The sequence below is a fragment of the Vulpes lagopus genome, chromosome 13 (assembly GCF_018345385.1).
Source record: "Vulpes lagopus strain Blue_001 chromosome 13, ASM1834538v1, whole genome shotgun sequence".
Taxonomy (NCBI): Eukaryota; Metazoa; Chordata; class Mammalia; order Carnivora; family Canidae; genus Vulpes; species Vulpes lagopus.
Genome location: NC_054836.1, coordinates 7,825,121 through 7,847,325, shown reverse-complemented (window position 1 = coordinate 7,847,325; position 22,205 = coordinate 7,825,121). Strand labels below are relative to the sequence as shown.

The window sequence follows — 22,205 nt, the reverse complement described above, 5'->3', positions numbered from 1 at the left end:
CAAAAAGTTGTTTGTGAAAAATAAAATGTACTTGTTTCATGCGCTTGAGCAGAAATATTACATAATATGACCTCATTTCATCTCCAGATAAGGACAACCACGTCTTTGTCACTATTGTGCCTCACTAGCCTGAGAACCCAAATGTGCGTTAACACATCTGCAGAAGCATCACTGAGAAGTAAGTGACCACGTGGGGTAATGTCAGCTCTGAATGTGAAATCTATCCCATGTGCCCCATAGTCTTTCAGTTTCTGTCCCCAAAGATAGTGTATTTTCAATCAAGCAGTTCTTCACCTGGGTACAAGTGACTCAGTGTGACCAAGGACGAAGATGCTGTTTATTGTCTTGAAATCACAAGAAAAGCTATCTTCAAAATCTATCCTTTCCTTCCTTCGTTTGAGTCAACCAGACTGACTTTGAACACTCATGTTATACTATTCCATGTAATGTGTACGTAAACATATATACATGTTAATGTAATTCAATAGTACTAGCTTAAACTAAAGAGAAAACATTTCTCAGCCCTTGATTAAGGCCTGCATTAAACCATCAGACCCCATCACAAGCCTTGCTGATGAGTAGCTATTTGGACACACACAGAGCTGTGATTTCCATCCACTTTACTAATCAGCAAGTTCAGATTTGCTGCTAATGTGACATTGATGAACAGGAATGATGCTAATGTGACAGTGATGAACAGAAATGACAGCTCAGGGTTGATTAAAATTAGCAGAGGTTCTTCAGCCCAGGACCAAAATGGAAGGGCCCTGAAAACAACTACAGCCAAACAGGCATCTCTAAAAGAGAAAGGAAACACCAAAAACATGTGTTTACTGATTACACATAAATTGGAGCAAATATACACCACAATGTGACACCCTTTAAAATGCAGGTGATCATTATTCAAATCCTGCACTAAATCAAAAATGGCAAATAAACGTGAATACACAGAAGCCAAGTGCCGAGCAAAATGCAATGTCAAAAGGTAGAGGATATGATTCAATGATGAAAACACTGGGCATGCTGGAATCACAAAGCAAGTGCTTATACGAGCTGAAATAAAATTCTCTGATCTACGATCATGTAGGAAGAGCGTTCTCATCTGCCATGTGGACTTCTTGCATTTGTCACTATGAGAGACTTGGAGTTAGAGATATTACCCCCAGGCTTCAGTACACTCACCTCACCCTTTTATCTCCTCTCTCCTCTCCATCTACTCCCACGCCATCGTGACCAAGTTGGTATATTAATACGTGGGGAAACAAAAGAATCACTGAATCAGGCTGGTTAAGAGTTGAAATGTACTCCTGCCAAAACAAAAGAAGCTAGTAACATATGTCTCCTTTTCTAACATAGTGTTCTTACTCCGTCCACCAATGTTTCTAGCAGCATAATCCAGTTTTGAAAAACCAAAAACCAAACCAGTACCTGGGTGGCTCTGTGGTTGAGCATCTGCCTTTAGCTCAGGTTGTGATCCTGGGGTCCTGGATCGAGTTCCGCAACAGGCTCCCTACAGAGAGCCTGCTTCTCCCTCTGCCTATGTCTCTGCCTCTCTCGGTGTGTCTCTCATGAATAAATAAATAAATAAATGAATTTCAAAAATCAAACAAAAACAAAATCTACACAGAAATGGCATAGATGGCCATGCATCAGCCATACCACTGCCATAGCTTGTCAAGAAGGTGACCATACACAATACAGAGGGTACCGGCTACCTTCAGGACCAGGGTAAATAGAATATACATGTGATTGGTTTGTTTGTTGTTTTTGTTTTTTTTTTTAAAGTAAAAGTCCATTCATACATGCTGCCACTGTTAAATTCTAAATAAAGTACCAGATTCTCATGTTGACAGTACTGAATTTAATTCTCAAAGACAGAGTTACTCAAAACATCAGCTGTACTAGTGAATTATTTTAAAAGAGTTGGTATCCAAATGCTACAGTGTCCTGCCACAGGTTCTCATACTAGCATTGAATATCAGGATTTTAATATATTCATATACATGAGGTACTAGAAGAAGTAAGTATATTATGTACCAAAAATATTGGTCATGGAATTCTAGCAAATTTTTTTTTTTTAAAGATTTTATTTATTCATTCATGATAGTCACAGAGAGAGAGAGAGAGGCAGAGACACAGGCAGAGGGAGAAGCAGGCTCCATGCAGGGAGCCCGACGTGGGATTCGATCCTGTGTCTCCAGGATCGCGCCCTAGGCCAAAGGCAGGCGCCAAACCGCTGCGCCACCCAGGGATCCCAATTCTAGCAAATTTTAATTCAGGTTCTATATAATGCCAATATTGCTATCAACTGAAATATTCTACTGGTAAACACTAAACAGAAATAGTTAAGTGGCCTTCTAAGACTCTAAAAATCTATAGATAGACCAGGTACATTTTACAAGCTTTACTGAAAGGAGGTAACAAAGGAGATCAAAGAATAAGATACACTGCTCAGAGCTTCTGTAATCAGATATTGAAAGTCAATCAACACAGGCAAATCTTCAATTACTGTATTCCCAGTGGCAATCATTGACAGGGCTGTTTCTGGGTCATACTCCATCCATGTAATTTTCACCCTGAAATCTCAGAAAACAGACTATTTTCAAAGAGAATCTCTTGTTCCAAACTCTAACATCTATAGTAAGCTAACTCTCTTTTTAGTAAATAATCTTTCCTCATGCATAACTGTCTAAATTATCCTTTATTAGAATTCCTTCGCAAAAGTAAATTTACTGAAATTATCTGAATTACCTTATTGCTTCTAAATAATTATAGGAGCCTCTGAACAAATTTATATGGGAGTAAATAATTCATTTTGTGTGTGTGTGTGTATGTGCTCAAGTTCAAAATCTAACATGGTTTCCAAACTTAAGAACAAATGCAGCCAATTTATGACTGGCCACACCAAACTTTTAGTCACTTCTAAAAGAAAAAGGTAGTAGGGGATCGCTGGGTGGCTCAGCGGTTTAGCGCCTGCCTGTCTTTGGCCCAGGGTGCAGTCCTGGGGTCTCGGGATGGAGTCCTGAGTCGGGCTCCTGGCATGGAGCCTGCTTATCCCTCTGCCTGTGTCTCTGCCTCTCTCTCTCTCTCTCTCTCTCTCTCTCTATCGTGAATAAATAAATTTTAAAAAAAGAAAAAAAAGGTTGCAAAAGCAGGGTTTCTTGTAGGTCAATGGTTTCTTTTAGCATTGCCCTTTGTGACATTAACTTACCACCACAGCACCACATATGAAAAGCACTCAGGTAAATAAATTACTTAAGTATCACCTCTTGGTTACTCTGCCCCTCTCTGATTACACAGAGGGAGGATGCAATTGATAATCATCTCCTAAGGGATTATTCACTTAAGCAATTTATTCTACTCTTCTTATTCTGAGCTCATCCCTTGCATCTGTCTAAAATACTTAATTTGGATCAGCCATATGCTGATGATGAACATGGTTAATGAGTCAAGTTCAGGCTAATGGAGAAAGAAAAAGTTCAATTTTTGGAAAGAAGTAGGCTCCCCAAAATTATAAACAGTGCATACTAGGTACCTGTAGTTCCACTAGGCCTCTATATCCCAAAACTGATTTCTAAAAACTATCCAACAGAAAATTAATTTTTTAAAAAAATCACATTATTTTTGGACAGATCCACTGCAAAGAAGCAGTACAACAGCATTCTCAACTCCACGAAGGATTTATGTTCCTAAGGACTACTAGAATGTTCACATAAAAAGAATTTTTTCATGTGTTTTTTTTCTTATTGTGTTTGACAGACCTGCTCCCAAGCCTTCCCTGGGTCTCCATGGAGTGGCGGTGCCCCAGGCCCTGACTGTACATAGCCAAGTCTTTCTTGGTTTTATCACAGTGTTCCTTCTTCTCCCTCCAGTTTTTCATTTACTTGTCAACATTTTACAAATGAATATAAATTCAGTTAATGAAGCAGGAGTTAGAAGCCAAGTGGACTACACTCTAAGTCTAAAATGCTAAACATGAAATAGCTAATTATATCAAGACTATTTTGAAAAGCATGGATACTTTCCAACATGGATGGTTAGATTCCATACAACACTGAAGGCACCTTCTGTGGGTCGGGAGTTAACCTAGGGAAGACCACATTCATTTATCTACAGTCAACAAAATAAAGATGCCTTCTCAAACAAAGAAAATATCAGCTATACTTTAAAAGCTATGAATAATATTGGGTACTATACTAATTTTAATTACAATCTTTTCCTCACTAGAAATGTTACTTTGTTCTTTTCCTACAGTGCTGTTTTGCTACAGAAAATATGTACATTAAGAAGTATGTGGATTTATACATATACCAAGAGATGTCTATTACTCCATCCATGTTTAATATCAATCTGTACTAGGTCCTGCCTCCCCTGAATCTTGTCATGATGTCTCACAGAGCTTTAACCAGGGAAAAGAAGGGTTAGGGTAAGCCCCTCCACCATGCTCAAGGTTATGCAATTAATATGCCAAAGCACCTGACATCATGTTCGTTCTTCACATATGCCTTGGAATGGAAAGTAAACTGACACATCCTTCACTTCCTTTTACCTTTGACAAAGCTGCCTATGTACAAAACCCCTAGCCTTTCTTTGTCACCGTTTCTGACTTCTTTTAATTCTCAAAACCCCCAGTTCCTTCCATTTATACCCAGGCTAGAGTGACTTAGAATCATGAGACCAACTTTCTTGTATTAATCAAAAGTATACAGAGTAACTTTACCCATACTTTAACTTTTCTTTATGAAATTTGTTTGAGGAGGGATAAATGTACCTCTGCTTTTTTTTTTTTTTTAAGAATCATTTATTTATTCATGAGAGACACAGGGAGAGAGAGAGAAAGGCAGAGACACAGGCAGAAGGAGAAGCAGGCTCCATGCAGGGAGCCCAATGTGGGACTCAATCCCAGGACTCCAGGATCGCGCTCCAGGCCAAAGGCAGGTGCTAAACCGCTGAGCCATCTAGGGATCCCATGTATCTCTATTTAAAAGATATTTTTATTTAGCTGATGGGAAAGGAAAAGGCCAGGTGTTCAAATAATTTAGGTCTTTTCTAGGCTACGGTATCATACCATTCTCGTGTTTTAACTGCCACTTTTTGGCAGTGTAGCATAGAGATTGAGTGTGAGCTCTGAAATCTGATAGCAGCTCTTGCCCGAACTTATTCTTGCAGGCTGTGTGAGCTTGGGCATATTACTCAACTCTGAATGCCATTTTCCACATGTATTCCTACACTTCCTAGAGAGTTAAATGAAATAATGCATGTATGTGGTTAACACATTGTTCTCTCCCAATAAATGTTAGTGAGGAGATTGAAATGTTTCTCTCTCCAATTACAAAGGAGACTACAGACTGCTATTCTTGATCATCCCCACTTATTTCATTTGCAAAGATGGAGTAATTCGCCAAATTGAAAAATGATGACCTAGACTTGCCTCTGAAATCTCCAGATAAAAGTGGTATTTTAAACACAATTTCTCTAATTGTCTTTTTGTTCTGAATAATCATGCCTCATAAGCAATGATTGCCACATGAAAAATGAACATGGACATGTAACTCATCGAAAGGTAACACAATAGGGATTAGAATCTGAAAGACACAGGTTGGAATCCCTGCTCCACAATCTACTGTGTTATTTGTTCTTTCCGATGTTCAGTGCCCCATCTACAAAATGGGAAAATACTTACACCCCGCAGATTTATTACCACCATCAAATGAATATGAGTGAAACACCTGGCATAAATAAGGACTCAAATATAAGCTCCTTTCCTCAGTAAACATGATAAACTTAAATTAAACCCCTTCTCCAGCAAAGTTGCTTCTTATTCCAGAAGCAAGGGAACAGAGGTATCTGGAAGATAGGGATTGACTTGTGGAAATCTGTTCTTAATACTGTTCTAGTTATATAAACAAGTGATATGTACAAATTACACTGGGGCTTTACTTTTTGAAATAAAAAGCACACCATACACCATAAACATAATAAGAAGGAGAAGAGGATAACAGGGGAACAGCTGGTATAAACTGTGCACCTCATTCAAAGAGGCAATGGGGCCAATAGAGTTTTTCAATAAAAGCAAAGAGAACACTAGGTGGTAATGAAATGGATACTTCAGATCTTGGAAAGCAAAACATGTTCACTACTCTTTGGGATGCCAGGGGAGGCTTGGATAACATCTCCTGTCTTAATGAGCTATCCTCCATTCCCAGCTGTTCAGAACAATGACAGAGTTCAGTACAGCAGAGAATCCACATACAAAAACTCCTACAGCCAGAGGTGCAGGGCAAATGCTAAATCATACATCTGTTGGTGTTTGGATGTATAAATGAACAGAGATTTAAAACAAACAAACAAACAAAAACCTACCTTGCACATCCAGGATCTTTCATATCCAGATGAGATCGGGCATGTTTAGGGTGATATGGCCAAAGGATCTTTCTTATCCAATAACTGTCAAACCTATGTATATTTTCTAATCCCTTTTCCTTTTGTTCAAAGGTTTTGGCTTTGAACACTTTTTTATAAAAATTAATCCTCTTCATTTTTTAGACTAGTTTTAGGTTTACAGAAAATTGAATAGTGCAGAGAGTACCCGTATGTGCTCTCATTCTGAGCACTTTTAGCACTCATTTAAAATATTGAACAGTAATACAGAATTTGAATAAGCCAATAAATTCAGTGACCAAAGAAGAGAATTTTAAATCTGAGTCCCTATTTAGGTTTGCATAAACCAAATGACAGTAACAACAATCTGAATACGATACAATGATCAGCCACCAAAAAAAATCTCAACCAAACAAAAATGTGTAGCTGGTGGTTATCCAGGGTATCACTAAAGTCAAACTCAAACTCATAGTAACTGATGGAACATTAAAGTATGTTTGTAACAATCAGAATTCACACAGCCTATTAATGGCATTAAGCTCCATATCTGCTAAGACCAAAAGAAAACATTTCATAATGGATCAATCTCCAATCTAAAGAACTATGACTGTTCCTGAGATCAAGGCTCACAGCCCTGTGTTCATTAGACAGCCTCTTTTAACTATGGAATCATGCCCTTTTGTTTTTAGTAAGATGAGGTAATCTAGTGGGTCATGAAGACACATTAAGCAAAAGATTAACAGGTAAGTCATCACTACTGCTAGGAAATAATAATAATAATAAAGTGGATCATACAGTGCAGAGGTTCTCAAGGTGTGATACCTTACCTGTTAGAAATGCAAATTCTTATGTCCCAGTCCTGGCCTAAGAATGCATCAGAAATTGAGGGGGGAGGGAGTGGTACCAGTCTGTATTTTAAGAAGCCCTGCAGATGATTCTGATGCAAATCAAGTTCAACAATGGTTGAACATATTCAGGGATGTCTGACCATGAAAAATAAGTGGAAATAACAGTAAATATGTCCCAAACCATTTTTTTTTTGTTAAAAATAGGAAAGAATTTTTATTATTTTTAGAACAATGCTGCATTTCATTTGGGGATTTTGAAAACTGTTTTGTAGGGTTTCCTACAGTGGTCTACTGAATAGAATACTTTCAACTGTTGCTATTTTTCTCAACTGGGTGCAATTCACATTTCTCATTGCATCACAAAATGAAATGAACCCTTTTGTTTCATCCATATACAATTTTCCCCTTCTCTACAATTTGAAAGCAATTCTAACCTGGATTTTTGACTACATTTTTTTTTCTTTAGTTTTACAGTGACTCTCCAGCTTTCCCAAACTACACTCCACCACACTGCCTACATCTCATTCCTCTGCCTAAGGCTCAGGGTATAATACAACAGACACACCCCAGGAATACCCTAGGTTCAGACAAATCAGGCAAAGGTCTCTGTAGCTCAAGCCCTTAACCAACATAAAAACAAACAAAAAAACCCCACAACTACACTATGACTTAAATACATAGACATTTATGAATATATATGTATATTTCAAACCAACTACAGATGCAAGAAAAATCCAACTAACAGAAGTGGTATCATGGGTAATGTCCCTATAATTTTGCTACCTTTTCTACTGTCACCTAAATCTATTTCCCACTAAGTTTCTGCAGTAAAATTAGTTATATTCTATGTGCCAATCCTCTCTGATGTGCCAAAAGAAGTGAAAGGATTTTGTGAATTGATTTGCAAAACTAGATAGTCATGACATATTTGTTTGCTGCAGGAAGCTTTATCCTGGGAAAATTCTCTCCTGAGAAACAGAATACAGGATCAATGGGAAAACTTTTATAGAATCTTAAGATCATGTATTTTTAAAAAAAGAATTCTCCTCAAATCAATTTGGTCTTTCTTCTTAGACCATTGAATAACTGGTTTACTTCAAATTACTGATCCTATATCATATATTCCTAACCAGACATCAGTTTGGATAAAGGAGGAGTGGTCAACATTTATAAATGGGATTAACTTATTTTAGCAAATTGGAAAGAAAAAGCTTGGATATTTCTGTCAAACTGATTTATGCTTTGGTCTACACCATCCCAAAGAAATAATTTCTCAACAGCTTGGGTAACAATATTGTATTGGCCTCTCAAGTAAAGAAAGAGCCAATTATTGGGGAAAGGAAAATAATGCACCAAACATACGTCTCTCCTGGCAGAAGACACTAAAGACACTGAAGCCTTAGCAGCATTATAGGACTCATCTGCTAAGGTTTAAGAAAGTTGGTCCTTCAGTAACAAAGGCAAATAACTTTCTTTCTAACTCAGGAATATTAACGTAGGAAAAACACTGATAGGAAAGAAGCAGGAATCCCTTTAGGAAAAGGCTTCTTAATCTGGGATCCATGGATAGAATTCAAGGAGTACATGACCTGGGATGGGAAAAAATTTATCTTTATACTACTACTGCTAATGGAAATTGAGCATTCCCTTCCATTAAGATCACAGGCAACAACAATAGCATTAACATACCTGCAACTTTGTCACCAACAGAAATCAACAATATTTTCATGTCCTATTACAGTTGTTTCAAGTGTCTCAAAATTGTGCTCAGAACTGCTTTGAAAATATAATATCATCAGACTTGCCACTAAATCTTGTTACTTATAACTGTATTTCAATATAGTTGGTTCCTTTTTTACACCTGTGTATTTTTAATCCATTTAACATTATTCTGAGAAGTCAAAGTGTTCATGATTCAAAAACTGTTAAGAACCCTACTTTAGAAAGAAAGAAGTAGAATGGAGAAAAGGAAATACTCCCAAACAGTCCCAGAATCTAGCATAGACCTCACTGTAAAGCATTTTCTACAAAAAATATAAGCACATTGTTCTCTTCTGAAATCCACAAACATATCAAGAAGTAACACCAGCTTACTATTCTTACTTGGAAACTACAATAAAACCTTTAGAAGTTTCAGATGGCTTATTTGGTCTCAACAGGAATAATTTTCAGCCATCAGTTTGACCTTGGAAAGATTAACGGAACAGCAGTGAGTATTCTCGGAAAAGGAAAAGGCAGCTCAGAGATAACTTAGCAAACACATCGTCAGGAGCCACATTTTCCTCAGTCCAAAATACTAACTAAGGTACCATTGAAAGGACACTATGAGGCACACCAAGAACCAACAGCCCTTGCAAGCATCAAAGCAGCAACTAGCAAATAACCTGTGGTGGATAATTCAAATGGCTAAATGTCACACTTACAAGATGGAATAGGTCAAAAGCTCTCTGTATAGAAAAGATTTCAAATGCCCTGACAACAGAATACCTTTGTGAAATTCCAGACAGGAGATGGAAACAATCACAAACCAATATCTGTAATTATCAGAAAGGCTTTGATGGTTCAATCTATGTACATAGTGCGTATTCCTGAAATAATTGTTTATAAGTCAGATACTTTCAATGTGCTAAGAAAGAATGCATTATTGAAAGGACTCTTACAGTAAGGTTTGAGTTGTCTGGACCATGCTTTGAAAAAACATGTCCATAAACTATGATCTCAACATTACACAGATGTACCCAAACTAATTAAATATATATAAATCCTCATGGAATTTAATATGTAGTGTGTCTGCTTGAACAGAGGTATCTACTACCTAACTAGTCATCTGACATTTATGCTATGAGACTCTAAACTTACACTTTTCTTTCAGGCATGATCTTTTTATATCCTAAGCTATCACAAAAGTGGATAGTCTCAAGCAATCAATACATGAGAAGCTGTGCCATCGTATAGTTATTAGCTGGAAATGTAACTAAGGGTAAATAACAATTACCACTATAATGCCACTCTAGATACATTCCTTTGTGGTATCAGGGAAAAGCAAACACAAAGTGGAGAGTAAAACACTAGTAGGCTATTTGATTTGATTCAGGAGGGAAATGTTGCAGTGCCCTTCAGATGGGACAGTTTCTGAAAAGAGTTCGAAACAAAACAGTTGGCCTTGGCTTTCAGATGGCCATGTCACAGACCCTTGGGCAGTTAGGCTTCAATTTCATTCTCGTCGCCCCTACAATGAAACAATTTAAAATCATGTGTGTACAAGGATCTTACAAAGGGATATTTCTGAGACAGATTTCATGCATTTAAAATGCTCTGCAGCTGAAAAGAAACACTTTTTCCTTCTCTGAACAAAGAATTTTCTATTTTCCATACAACTGTGCTATAAGCCATCTCAATTCTTTAAAACTCTGAACACACAATTATGATTCCATTGAAAACAAAGATAGTGCCTCTATAATTGTGCCCAATGAGCCCAAAATATTAAACTTTTATTTTCAAGTATGGCTTTCATCACTCCCTTCTCTAATGTGGTATATATGATAATATATTATTTGTTATTCAGAAGAGGAAGAGTTCCATACAAAATGAGTGACTTCAATTGCCTTATAAATAAAACATGGATAAATGTCTTGGCAAAATAAATTAAAGGAGCATTTGTATTTGATCACTTCATCACATTACTGTCTTTATCTACAAGCAAAAGAAGCTGTTGTTGCCTATTTCCTGAAATTCATTACGTGTAAAGTCCATAATGGAGAAAAACTGCCACTAAGTTATGGCTGAAACTAAACAAATCATACATATTATGCACCTCAGAGACTCAAAACACATTAATGGCACAAAACTCAGAAAAGATAATGGTGGCCCACACCTGTAGTTTAGGAGTTTGCATGTTTGTTTCGGAAGGGCTTTTGCTAGCTTGGTGATTTTTAAAAATTAAATTTTAAAAGCGACAATAGAGTTTAATATCAACCTTGAGTAATGTGTTAATTTTTTAAAATTAAAATGGATGAAGAGGACAAACATTAGTCTTGATGAAATATCTTTGCTGACTTTGATTTAATGAATCAAAGATAAACTACTTAAATCCATTTTTAAGGAAAGCTGAATCCATACCATTGTTTTCATATTCTTAAAGTTGCAAATACATATGAAAAAGAACTGAAATAAATCAAAAACCATTCAAAGTATTTATTACTGTGGGGGCATAGTTCTAGGTTATCTTTCATTTTTCTCCCATTATGAATTAAAATGCATTGGGGTGGATACAAATTTCAAAACCTATAGAAATAAGGCAACATATTATTATTTAACAAAAAGTATTTTTAAACAGAGATGGCTAAAATTATTTTCAGTGAGAAAATCATGGAAGGAAAAAACCTTTTTTCTCACGGGTTATGGCAGAGTGATTTACAAACCTAAAATCTTAATTACAGCCATCATTTAAGATTAGGTAAAATGAAAATCATCCAATTTCTAAGGATTTTAACTTTTCAAGAAGTGTTTCCCATAGTGTAAACAACTCTAGAAGAATATTAAAGTAACGATGGTAAGGATATTCAACGCAGTAAAAGTTAAAACCTGATAACATACAAATGTCACTCTGCAAATTTATAAACACTGTCGTTTCTACTAGCCAATATTAAATTGGCTCAGGTACCATCCAAATCATGTAATTTGCATATAAAACTCCAAAGGGTCAATATTCCACGTAACATCCTCTTATTTTTCTTTACATCCCCAACAGTAGTCATTCTGCATGGGAAGCTTACTTCTCATCATGCTGGCATTATCTGAAACACATACATGATTGATTCTTAAGGCCAAGGGGCAAGAGGCATAAATGGAACTCAGAAACTCCCCTTTCTCATTGAGCTTGTTGTGAGGCAAAGAGGGCATGTCACAGGAAAAGAGGAAGGTGAGAGACAGAGAGAGAGAGAGAGAGAGAGAGAAAGGTAAAGAAAGGAGATGAGTGAAATAAGACCAGAGGCATGAAGGTAGGGTTTTAGGAACTAAAAGAGAGAAAAATTAGCAAGGGCAGCAAAAAGACCTCCCACCATTTATATAAACTAATAACCTACAATATGACTCTAACAGCCATTCTTTTTTTTTTTTTTGGAATATATATTTCATCTTTTCAAATATTTTACACCATAAGTCTATAGTTATATAATAATTTGAGCATTTTTCTGCCCTTTACTCAAATGGGTATCATCAACTGAAATCCATTTGTAAGCATTTCACACCTCAGTAAAGCAAGGGTCCTAAATCTAATTCCATCATAGTCAGACATTATGGAGTTCCTTCTATGGGCTAGATTTTGTGCTTGTCCCAAAAAAATGCAAAAATGAATACAGTACTCCCACTGAGACAGGCAGAAAAAGAATAATTTTTTAAAAAAACACTGGAGTCAGTACATTAAGGAGACATGCACAGGTCTTATGGTGCACCCAAAAGAAACTTCTAAAAAAAAAAGGTAGTTTGCCAGAGGGAAGGGGACCCAGGAGACAGGTAAAATGGAGTGGGAAGATACAGGCTTCCAGGTATGGAATGAATAAGTCATGGGATAAAAGGTGCAATCTAGGGAAAATAGTCAATGGTATTTAATAGTGTTGTATGGTGATAGACAGCAGCTACACTTGTGAGGAGCAAAGTGTAAATGCAGAGTTTTAAGTCACTATGTAGTATACTCAAAAATGTTTGTCAACTATACTTCAATTTTTATTTTATTTTAAAGTTTGGTATTTTTAAAATGCTCCCCAGGTGATTCTTTTTTTTTTTAAGACTTTATTTATTTATTCATGAGACACACAGAGAGAGACACAGGCAGAGGGAGAAGCAAGCTCCATGCAAGGAGCCCGATATGGGACTCAGTTCCTGATCCCGGGATTGAGCCAAGGGCAGACACTCAACCACTGAGCCACCCAGGCATCCCTATACTTCAATTTTTAAAAAAGAGGCTTGTATCTGTTAAGGACTTCAGTCTTTCTGCCATATTTGCTGCAATATGATTCAATTTATTTTTTACTTTTTAATTTTATGTTTTGATTATGAAGTTTTTATATTTTTTTAAAGATTTGTTTATTTATTCATAGAGACACAGAGAGAGAATGAGGCAGAGACACAGGCAGAGGGAAAAGCAGGCTCCATGCAGGAAGCCTGACATGGGACTCGATCCCGGGTCTCCAGGATCACGCCCTGGGAGGCAGGCAGCGCTAAACTGCGGTGTCACCGGGGCTGCCCTCAAGTTTTTATATTTTTATGTAGCAATATTAAATTATCCTTTCCTTCAGTTTTTTAAAGTCTTTACATACGCAAACACTTAATATTTACTTTTACTTTCTAATTTTTTATGTTTTGCTACTACTCTTCCAACCATCTGTAATCAGTTTTGTCTGATATTTCACAAATTAGATTTTTTCTAAATTATTCTAATACTGTTCAATGACCATATATCCATTCTATACTGGGTTATCATACACAGTAAGCTTTTATTTTTTTAAAAGATTTTATTTATTTATTCATGAGAGACACAGAGAGAGAGAGAAGCAGAGACACAGGCAGAGGGAGAACCAAGCTCCATGCAGGGAGCCCAACATGGGACTTGATCCAAGGTCTCCAGGATCACGCCCTGGTCCGAGGAGCAAGTGCCAAACCGCTGAGCCAACCAGGTGTCCCCAAGTAAGTTTTTAAATAAAATAAGCAGTCTATTCATTCTCATGGTCTAGTGGTCTGTTTTCGATTAGAACTTCACCTTAAGAGCATCCCAGGTGGCTCAGTGGTTTAGCACCGCCTTCAGCCCCATGTCAGACTCCCTGCATAGAGCCTGCTTCTCCCTCTGCCTGTGTCTCTGGCCTCTCTCTCCTCTCTGTGTTTCAAATAAATAAATAAATAAATAAATAAATAAATGAATGAATAAATAAATAAATAAATAAATAAATAAATAAATAAATAAATAAAAAAAATCTTAAAAAAAAAAAAAAAAGAACTTCACCTTAAAACTGCTTCCTCATGCCGCAGATTGGCTAACATGACTTCCTATGCCTAACCTGTCTCAACTACCCACAATTCACATTTGGATGTTACTCAGTTTGTAGTCAACTTCTATCCAACTTTTTTTGGTTGTTTATTTTCTATGAAGAAGTCTCTATGGATTCCCCTCTGGCTTGGCTTTTCTGTCTTCTGATTATTTTTTCAGAAACTTCTCTCACAGTTCCAAAGGTAAACACAAGACTGTTTTTATGTATTTATTTACATATTTGTACTATATAATTTTCATAAATATTGTAACTATTTCTTATTAATTTAAATGTTTATTAGGGTATTAATATCTAATATTTCCTAAAATGTTGATGAAATACGCACTTATCCAGCCCCACGCCGGGTATAAAGAGTACTTAAGAAATATGCACTTACCTACAATTTCTTTATTGTGAAGCATTTGGGTAGTTGTCACTATTTTACTGCTGTAGTGTGTAAATATATACATATATACACATTTGTATATATATACAATTTATATACATAAAAATATATATTTATATATGTATATAAAATATATATATACATATATTTTAAAATTTTTTATTTATTTATTCGTGACAGAGAGAGAGAGAGAGCCAGGTCCTTGTCTCATGAAGTCGAAGAATGAATCTCATGGACAAAGGAGAGTGAAAAAAGTGATAGAAGTTTATTAAGCAAGGATACAGAAAAAGCTCTCAGGAGTGACAGGGGTCCTGACAGGGTTGCCAATGGGGGTTGTAGGGTTGGTTGTTTATTGAAAGTCAACCAGAGAACCTAAATCCTTTTAACATATTTATGATAGCACCCCTGAGTAAGGACTAGTGTTAACGTCTTTAATGGTCCATTTTCCCTTTTAGGGTCCCATAATTCCCTGTTGGTCACAAGTTGCTGCATAATATGACTCTACCTCTGACACCTAGAACAGAATGGTCTGGTTTGTTTATCTCTGGTTTCCTTTCATCTCCACATTTTTGGGATTTTTGCGAGCCTAATTCCGTGGCCCCCTATCTCTTCTTACCTACCCTCCCTGTCCCTTACTTAATAATACATAACATAAAATTTGCCATTTAACCATTCTTATTTATTTATTTAAAGTAGGCTCCACAGTCAGCATAGAGCCTAACATGGGGCTTAAAACTAGGATCATGAGGGGATCCCTGGGTGGCGCAGCGGTTCGGCGCCTGCCTTTGGCCCAGGGCGCGATCCTGGAGACCCGGGATCGAATCCCACATCGGGCTCCCGGTGCATGGAGCCTGCTTCTCCCTCTGCCTGTGTCTCTGCCTCTCTCTCTCTCTCTCTCTCTCTCTCTCTCTCTGTGACTATCATAAATAAATAAAAAAATAAAAAAATTTTTTTAAAAAAACTAGGATCATGAGATCAAGACCTGAGCCTGTAGTTCATGAGCTCAAGAGTTGGAGACTTAAGCCACTGAGCCCCACAGTCGACCCTAACAATTTTTAAGTGTACAGTTTAGTGACATTAAAGTACATTCACACTTGTTATGCAACTGCTACCGCCATCCACCTCCAGAACTTTGTCATCTCAATGTATGGAACTCCTATAACTGTGTGAAGCTCTCATTTCGTCATTCTTGTCAAATATCAATTTCTTTATGGTTATAGTGTATCTCGCATTCCTTAGTTCGTAAGAAGGATATGTATGTAAGGATATGTGACTAGATATATGCATTTGGGGTAGAAAGAACAGACCTACGTGGATATCTGTGCAAATTGTAGTTAGTGAATGACCCATGTCATAAATGGGCAGGTTCAAGCATTAGGAGAACAAAGGGTAAACAACTCACCTTGAAGATAATGACCTGAAGCAAAAATATCTTAAATGATTACTTTCTACTGTGAATGGTTCAAATTCTGTAAAAAAAATAAACACATAGTTCTGAAATAAAACATAGTTCCCATATCTTCCAATCTTTCAACTTCTTGGTACATACATAAGCAGAATGAAGCTTGTGTCCACACAGAATCTTACACATGAATGTTTATGCCCTATTCATAGCCACCAAAAAGTGAAAATAACACCAATGTAGAAATAACCCCAAAAGTGAAAATAACCCAAATGCCCACCAACTAGTGAGCAGATAAATAAAATGGCTACATAATGGAATATTGTTCAGCAAGGTAAAGACACGAAGAGCAATACTTGCTTTAATACGGATGAACCATGTGGATGAATAGAAGTAGGAAAAAAAGTCACAAAATGCGACATATTATATGATTCCATTTATATGAAATGTCCTGAAAAGAAAAATCTATAGAGAAGGAAAGTAGATTAGTAACTGCTGAGATCAGGGGAAAATGGGAGGAAATGAGGAATATTGTACAGGACTTCTTTTGGGGGTGATGAAAATGTCCTAATATTGATTGTGGTGATGGTTATACAACTCTGAATATCCTAAAAACCAATACACTATATAGTTTAAATGGATGAATTGTATGGTTTGTGAATTTCAATAAAGCTAGATTTACTTTTTTAACTTTAAGCAAAAAAAAAAAAAAAGCAATAAACAACAACAAAAAAAACCACTGCCCCAAATTTTCTAGTGTTCATACAATTGCAGAGATAGTCATATGACCCAAACCAGAGACTGTATTTCCAACAATGATGCATCAAATTCCTTCCAGAGACTGTATTTCCAACAATGATGCATCAAATTCCTTCCAGTTTTCTACGGGCGCCTGGGTAGCTCAATTAAGTGTCTGACTCTTGGTTTTGGCTCAGGCCATGATCTCATGGTACATCAGACTCCACACTCAACAGAGAGTCTTGCTTGGGATTCTCTCCCTCTGCCCCTCATGTGCATGGTCCCCACCTCCCTCTCAAATAAATAAATGTTTTTAAAATGTTCCTTCCAGTACTTTTAAAGCACTGCCATTGAGCCACAATTCAATTCAAAGATGTAGTGATGAGAGATCAATTAACATCAAAGACACGTTTTCTATTCAGATTGATGAAATCACAGTTACTGACAACATTTGCTTCAAGGCATGTTTTCATTACCTTTCACTACCATGTTTTCATTACCTTATAAATTGTAAGAAGACATGTGTTGGCAAGTTCTTTAAGAAAGTGACTGTACTGGAACATTGGCTTTTGCTACAGTAAAAAACTGAGCTGATGACAAATAAATGTCATTGGAAACTTCAGTGTCCATGTTACTGGTGGATTGACCTTCAAGGTCATTAGATGGAAACATTTATATCCCACATGAAGAAAGTATGCTCTGTAGTTCTTGCAATACACTGTACTGTGCATCAATATTAACTAGTTGCAAAAAAAAAATTAGTTCACTTCTTTATTACTCTCACAGTATAATAATTCAAATTAACAATAGTATAAAGTCATATCACCAAAAAATAAGCAACTAATAATCAAAGTCGACTACCTTGTAAAGACATGTACAATAAAACAATATGTTCTAAAAATTTTCTTTTGACATATTGTAAGAACAAGGGTTTAATACTTGGCTTAGCAACCTGAACCTATGATAAATAATACGTAATAAACTGGTAGTGGAAACAAAAAGTTCAGACTATCCTTCTTCATCTAATGCATGAGAGAAAAATTTTCTTATATGCAGAGAATTTAGTGTAACAAACCAAATACTGGATCAAAAATAATCCATATCTCCATAGAACCCCAATTTTCTCATTTAAGTGCCTAGTACCAAGCACCCTTAAGTCTAAGCTCTGAGAGTTTCACTGTTATTTAACCAAATCAAAAACTCTAACATATTTTTGGTTACACGCTTTTGTATTTTTATTATTCTCCTTTTAACGACTTTGATGCTTCTTGCTGCTTCTATGAACAGTCTCTAAATCTGGATTAGGTAGCTTCTCATCAATAATTTACATACTGAAGATGTTATCTGACGCTGTACAGAGTACCTCTTTGTCAAATTTTCTGAAACATTCATTCCAGAGGTAGATTTATTAGAAATTACCCAGAGGAATTTCTATTTGTCATAAATACAGAGATGTTCGTAAGAGTTGAATATTAGAGCAAAATTAATCAAACTGAGTTGCTTAATAGTAACAAAATGTTATCACTATCATTAATACATGAAAATCACCCAGAACAATGTCTGGATAGAACACTCAAAAAATGTTAGGTATCACACTACATACATTAACAAGCATGATGTAGGGCCCTGAACCAGCCACAATTGTGCTAGAAAAATACCACTCAGTGGAACAACCAATTTTGCCCTCTGCCCAATTACCCTCCAGCAATTTGGACAGCAGACACAGCACACATACATTCAGCAATTTCCTGACTCTAGATAATAATAAAAAATTGAAAACAAAAAAGGCCTCTCAGGGGACAAGGTGGATGTCAAAAATTTCATAAGCCTTACTACTCACCTCAGGTCTATTTACTTTTACTTTACACGGAGCAACACATTCTTATATCTAATTTCTATGTCTAAAAGACAGAATGAAAACAAGATTACTAGAAGAAAGCTAAAAGCACAAGAAAATGCCTGAAAATAAGGAAACAAAGACATAAGAAATAAATAAAAAGTATGGGGATCCCTGGGTGGCACAGCAGTTTGGTGCCTGCCTTTGGCCCAGGGCGCGATCCTGGAGACCCGGGATCGAATCCCACGTCGGGCTCCCGGTGCATGGAGCCTGCTTCTCCCTCTGCCTATGTCTCTGCCCCTCTCTCTCTCTCTCTCTCCCCGCCCCCCCGGGTGTGACTATCATAAATAAATAAAAATTTTTAAAAAAAGAAATAAAAAAAAAAAAGAAATAAATAAAAAGTAAAAAGTAGAACCCAGAGAGCAAAAAGGATGCTAGATGATCTGAATCATGGACAAATGGACCTAAACTTTAGTATAGTGTACTGTTTCAAGTTCATAACAATGACTCCCAAGTTATCAATGAAAAGTTGTATTCTGTTTAAAATATTCTTTTTAAGAGAATAAGGAATATGTAAAATATCTCTAAGTTTTTTTTTTTTTTTTTTTTTTTTCAAAAAATGGGTAAACCTTTAAAAACTAAAAATAGGGCAGCCCGGGTGGCTCAGAAGTTTAGCACCGCCTTCAGTCCAGGGTGTGATCCTGGAGACCCGGGATCAAGTCCCATGTCGGGCTCCCTGCATGGAGCCTGCTTTTCCCTCTGCCTGTCTCTGCCGCTCGCTCTCTCTCTTTGTGTCTCTCATGAATAAATAAATAAAATCTTTTTAAAAAAAATTAAAAAAAAATAACACCAGACATAGGGCTAAAATTTTCAGATACTTTATCTTCAATTCTAGGTGTTTCCCTAAATAAAATACATATTTGCACACTGCCATTTAGAACTATAAAATATGGTTCTGACCCACCAAACCCTATGAACCAAAACATCACCACTTGTGCATTACCAGAGGATCCTAACACAGTTACTACAGCTTCTGCTGTGATCTGTACCACTTTGTTCATAACGAACCTAACAAAGTATCATGACAATACTAATTAGTCATTTGCAAACCTGGGGGCCCCATTATCACCACCCACTGTGCATTACTGAAAATCACTGTAATGGTGTGATTTGTATTTAATGCACACTCTTAAAACACTTTTATTGCTTGTATGTCTCCAGCGTTTCAATTTCTCAGTAGACGATCTCTTAGAATATTTCATTTCATCCCCACGGCAACTCCACAGAAGACTGTATCATCACCTTTTTTAGAGACAAGGAAATCACATTGTTCAGAGATGAGCAGTTAGGTAATTTACCTTGGGTAACTAGACTCCAGGCATAGGAACTAAGGCTCAAAGCCAGGTGTGTCAAAGCCTTGGGGAGGAATGTTCACAGCAGCATTATTCCAAACAGACAAAAAACAAAAAACAAAAACAAAAAAACTATGAAAACCATCCAAATGACTGTCAAGCCAAATGAATGGAGAAGCAAAAGGTGGTACTTACATGTAAGGCTAATGTATAAAGACAGAAAGTAGATCGGTGATCGTCTGAGGCTGGGGTGGGGTGGGAACTCACTGTGAATGGCTCAAGGGATCACACTGGGCTGTCAAATTCGTGCTAAAACTGGATTGTGGTAATGTTCAAACAACTCGGGAAAATTCACTAAAAATCACTGAATTGTACCCTTAAAATGGGTGAAGTGTGTTATTTTAATGATGCCTCAATAGGGTGGTCAAAAGTAAAACAGATGTATTTGACTCCAAACCATGCTATTTCACAAGGAAAGAAAGAATAAAAGGTATAGGATGAAATGGATGAAGCCCTAAGTGTGAAATCATTTTTTTAAGGTTTATTTATTTGGGGTTGGGAGGCAGTGGATAAGTGCAAGCAAGAAGGGCCCGGTGAGAGAAAAGCTCAAGTAGACTCCACAACAAGCAGGGAGCCCAATGCTAAGATTGATCTCAGGACCCTGACATCACAACCTGAGTCACAAACAAGAGTTGGATGCTTAACCCATTGCGCCACCCAGGTGCCCCATGTGTCGGATAATTTTTAATGAACTTACAGGGGCAGTGATGAACATCTCAAAGATTTGGAAGATATGTCCTTCTTTAAAAAAAGAGTAAATATAATCTTCAATATTAACAATTTAAAGGTCTGCTTATAGGTAACAGAAAACATACACAAACTGCTTTCAAGACAAAGGCTTATTTCTCTCTCCAATCTGCAAGTACACAGGCCAGGGCTGGAATGCTAACTCCGCATTCATCAGGGACAGGAGCTCCTCCTTGCTCTGCAACATTACTGTTTGGCTTCCAATCTGAAGACAGCCTCACAGCCACAGTTGGCAGTTGAAATGTCAGCCATCACACCCAAATTCCAGGCCAAGAGAAGGAGGACAAGAGAGCTATAAAAGGTCACCTTCCAGCTGAGTCAGGCCTTGAAAGAATTTTCTCAAAGCCCTATCTCCAGCCACTTCAGGTCACCTTTAACTGCTAAGGACGCTGGAACATTTATTTACTTAAAGCTGGGAACAGGGCAGCCCAGGTGGCTCAGCGGCTTAGCGCTGCCTTCAGCCCAGGGCGTGATCCTGGAGAACAGGGATCGAGTCCCACGTCAGGCTCTCTGCATGGAGCCTGCTTCTCTCTGCCTGTGTCTCTGCCTCTGTGTGTGTGTGTGTGTGTGTGTGTGTGTGTGTCTTTCATGAATAAATAAAATATTAAAAAAAAAAAAGCTGGGAACATTACACCTAGATATAATCAGAGGTGAAATAAAAAAGAAAAGTGGCTCAGTGGTTGAGGCTGAGCATCTGCCTTTGGCTCAAGTCGTGATCCTGGGGTCCTGGGATAGAGCGTTGCATTGGGCTCCCCGCAGGAAGCCTGAATCTCCCTCTACCTATGTCTCCGCTTCTCTTTCTGTGTCTCTCATGAATAAATTTTTAAAATCTTAAAAAAAAAATTTAAGTCTCAAGTTTCTATTGGGATACCAGTTTGGAAACTAGTCCTTCATCCTTCTAACATCCTAAACATTCTTCTCTCCAGTCTGTAACTGATGCATAAAAAACAAATGAAGGAGACTTGAACCAACACACCCAATTACAGAGGCTGGCGATTGTTAATTTGTTACTACAGGTTTTATGTCATTTTATAGGAATGTGTCTTTTCAAATTGCTCTAAGCCCAGGGGAAAAGGCATGAGGTTGATGATCTCTTAATGCACATGCATAATTCTATTAGGTTTGATCTCCAAGGGAAATAAGGTAATTCCTAAGTGCTATAGTGTAAAAGAGGCAACAGACACAGCTGGTCAGACACAACAGGACTAACCTGACCCAGCATCACCATTCTTCATTTTATTGCACCATTTAGAGCAGTGGTTCTCAAAGTGTGTTCCTGGATCAGCAGTATCAAGCATCATGTAAAAAACATGTCAGAAATGCCAATTCTCAGACCCGACCCTAGACCTAGTAAATCAGAAACTCAGGAAATGGAGTCCAGCCATCTATGTTTTCATAATACCCTCCAAGTA

At 37.2% G+C, this 22,205-nt stretch overlaps 1 protein-coding gene and 1 long non-coding RNA gene across 5 annotated transcripts in view; one reads left to right on the top strand and one right to left on the bottom strand.

The window, feature by feature from the left end:
* Nucleotides 1-22,205, bottom strand: part of EXOC4 (exocyst complex component 4) — a 755,174-nt gene that overhangs the window by 503,399 nt on the left and 229,570 nt on the right. Inside the window, exon 10 of one of the 3 annotated variants that reach the window (XM_041727476.1) lies at nt 16,041-16,126. The exons of the other annotated variants lie outside the window; for them this stretch is intronic. Within the exon in view, the coding sequence (XP_041583410.1) occupies nt 16,056-16,126 (71 nt within the window). The 3' untranslated portion in view covers nt 16,041-16,055. Of the gene's footprint in view, nt 1-16,040; nt 16,127-22,205 lie in introns of those variants that run through there. 3 annotated transcript variants of the gene reach the window in all.
* Nucleotides 1-22,205, top strand: part of LOC121474542 — a 68,268-nt gene that overhangs the window by 35,184 nt on the left and 10,879 nt on the right. For both annotated transcript variants that reach the window (XR_005983426.1, XR_005983425.1), the window contains one exon: nt 88-178. This is a non-coding gene — a long non-coding RNA (uncharacterized LOC121474542). The remainder of the gene's footprint in view (nt 1-87; nt 179-22,205) is intronic.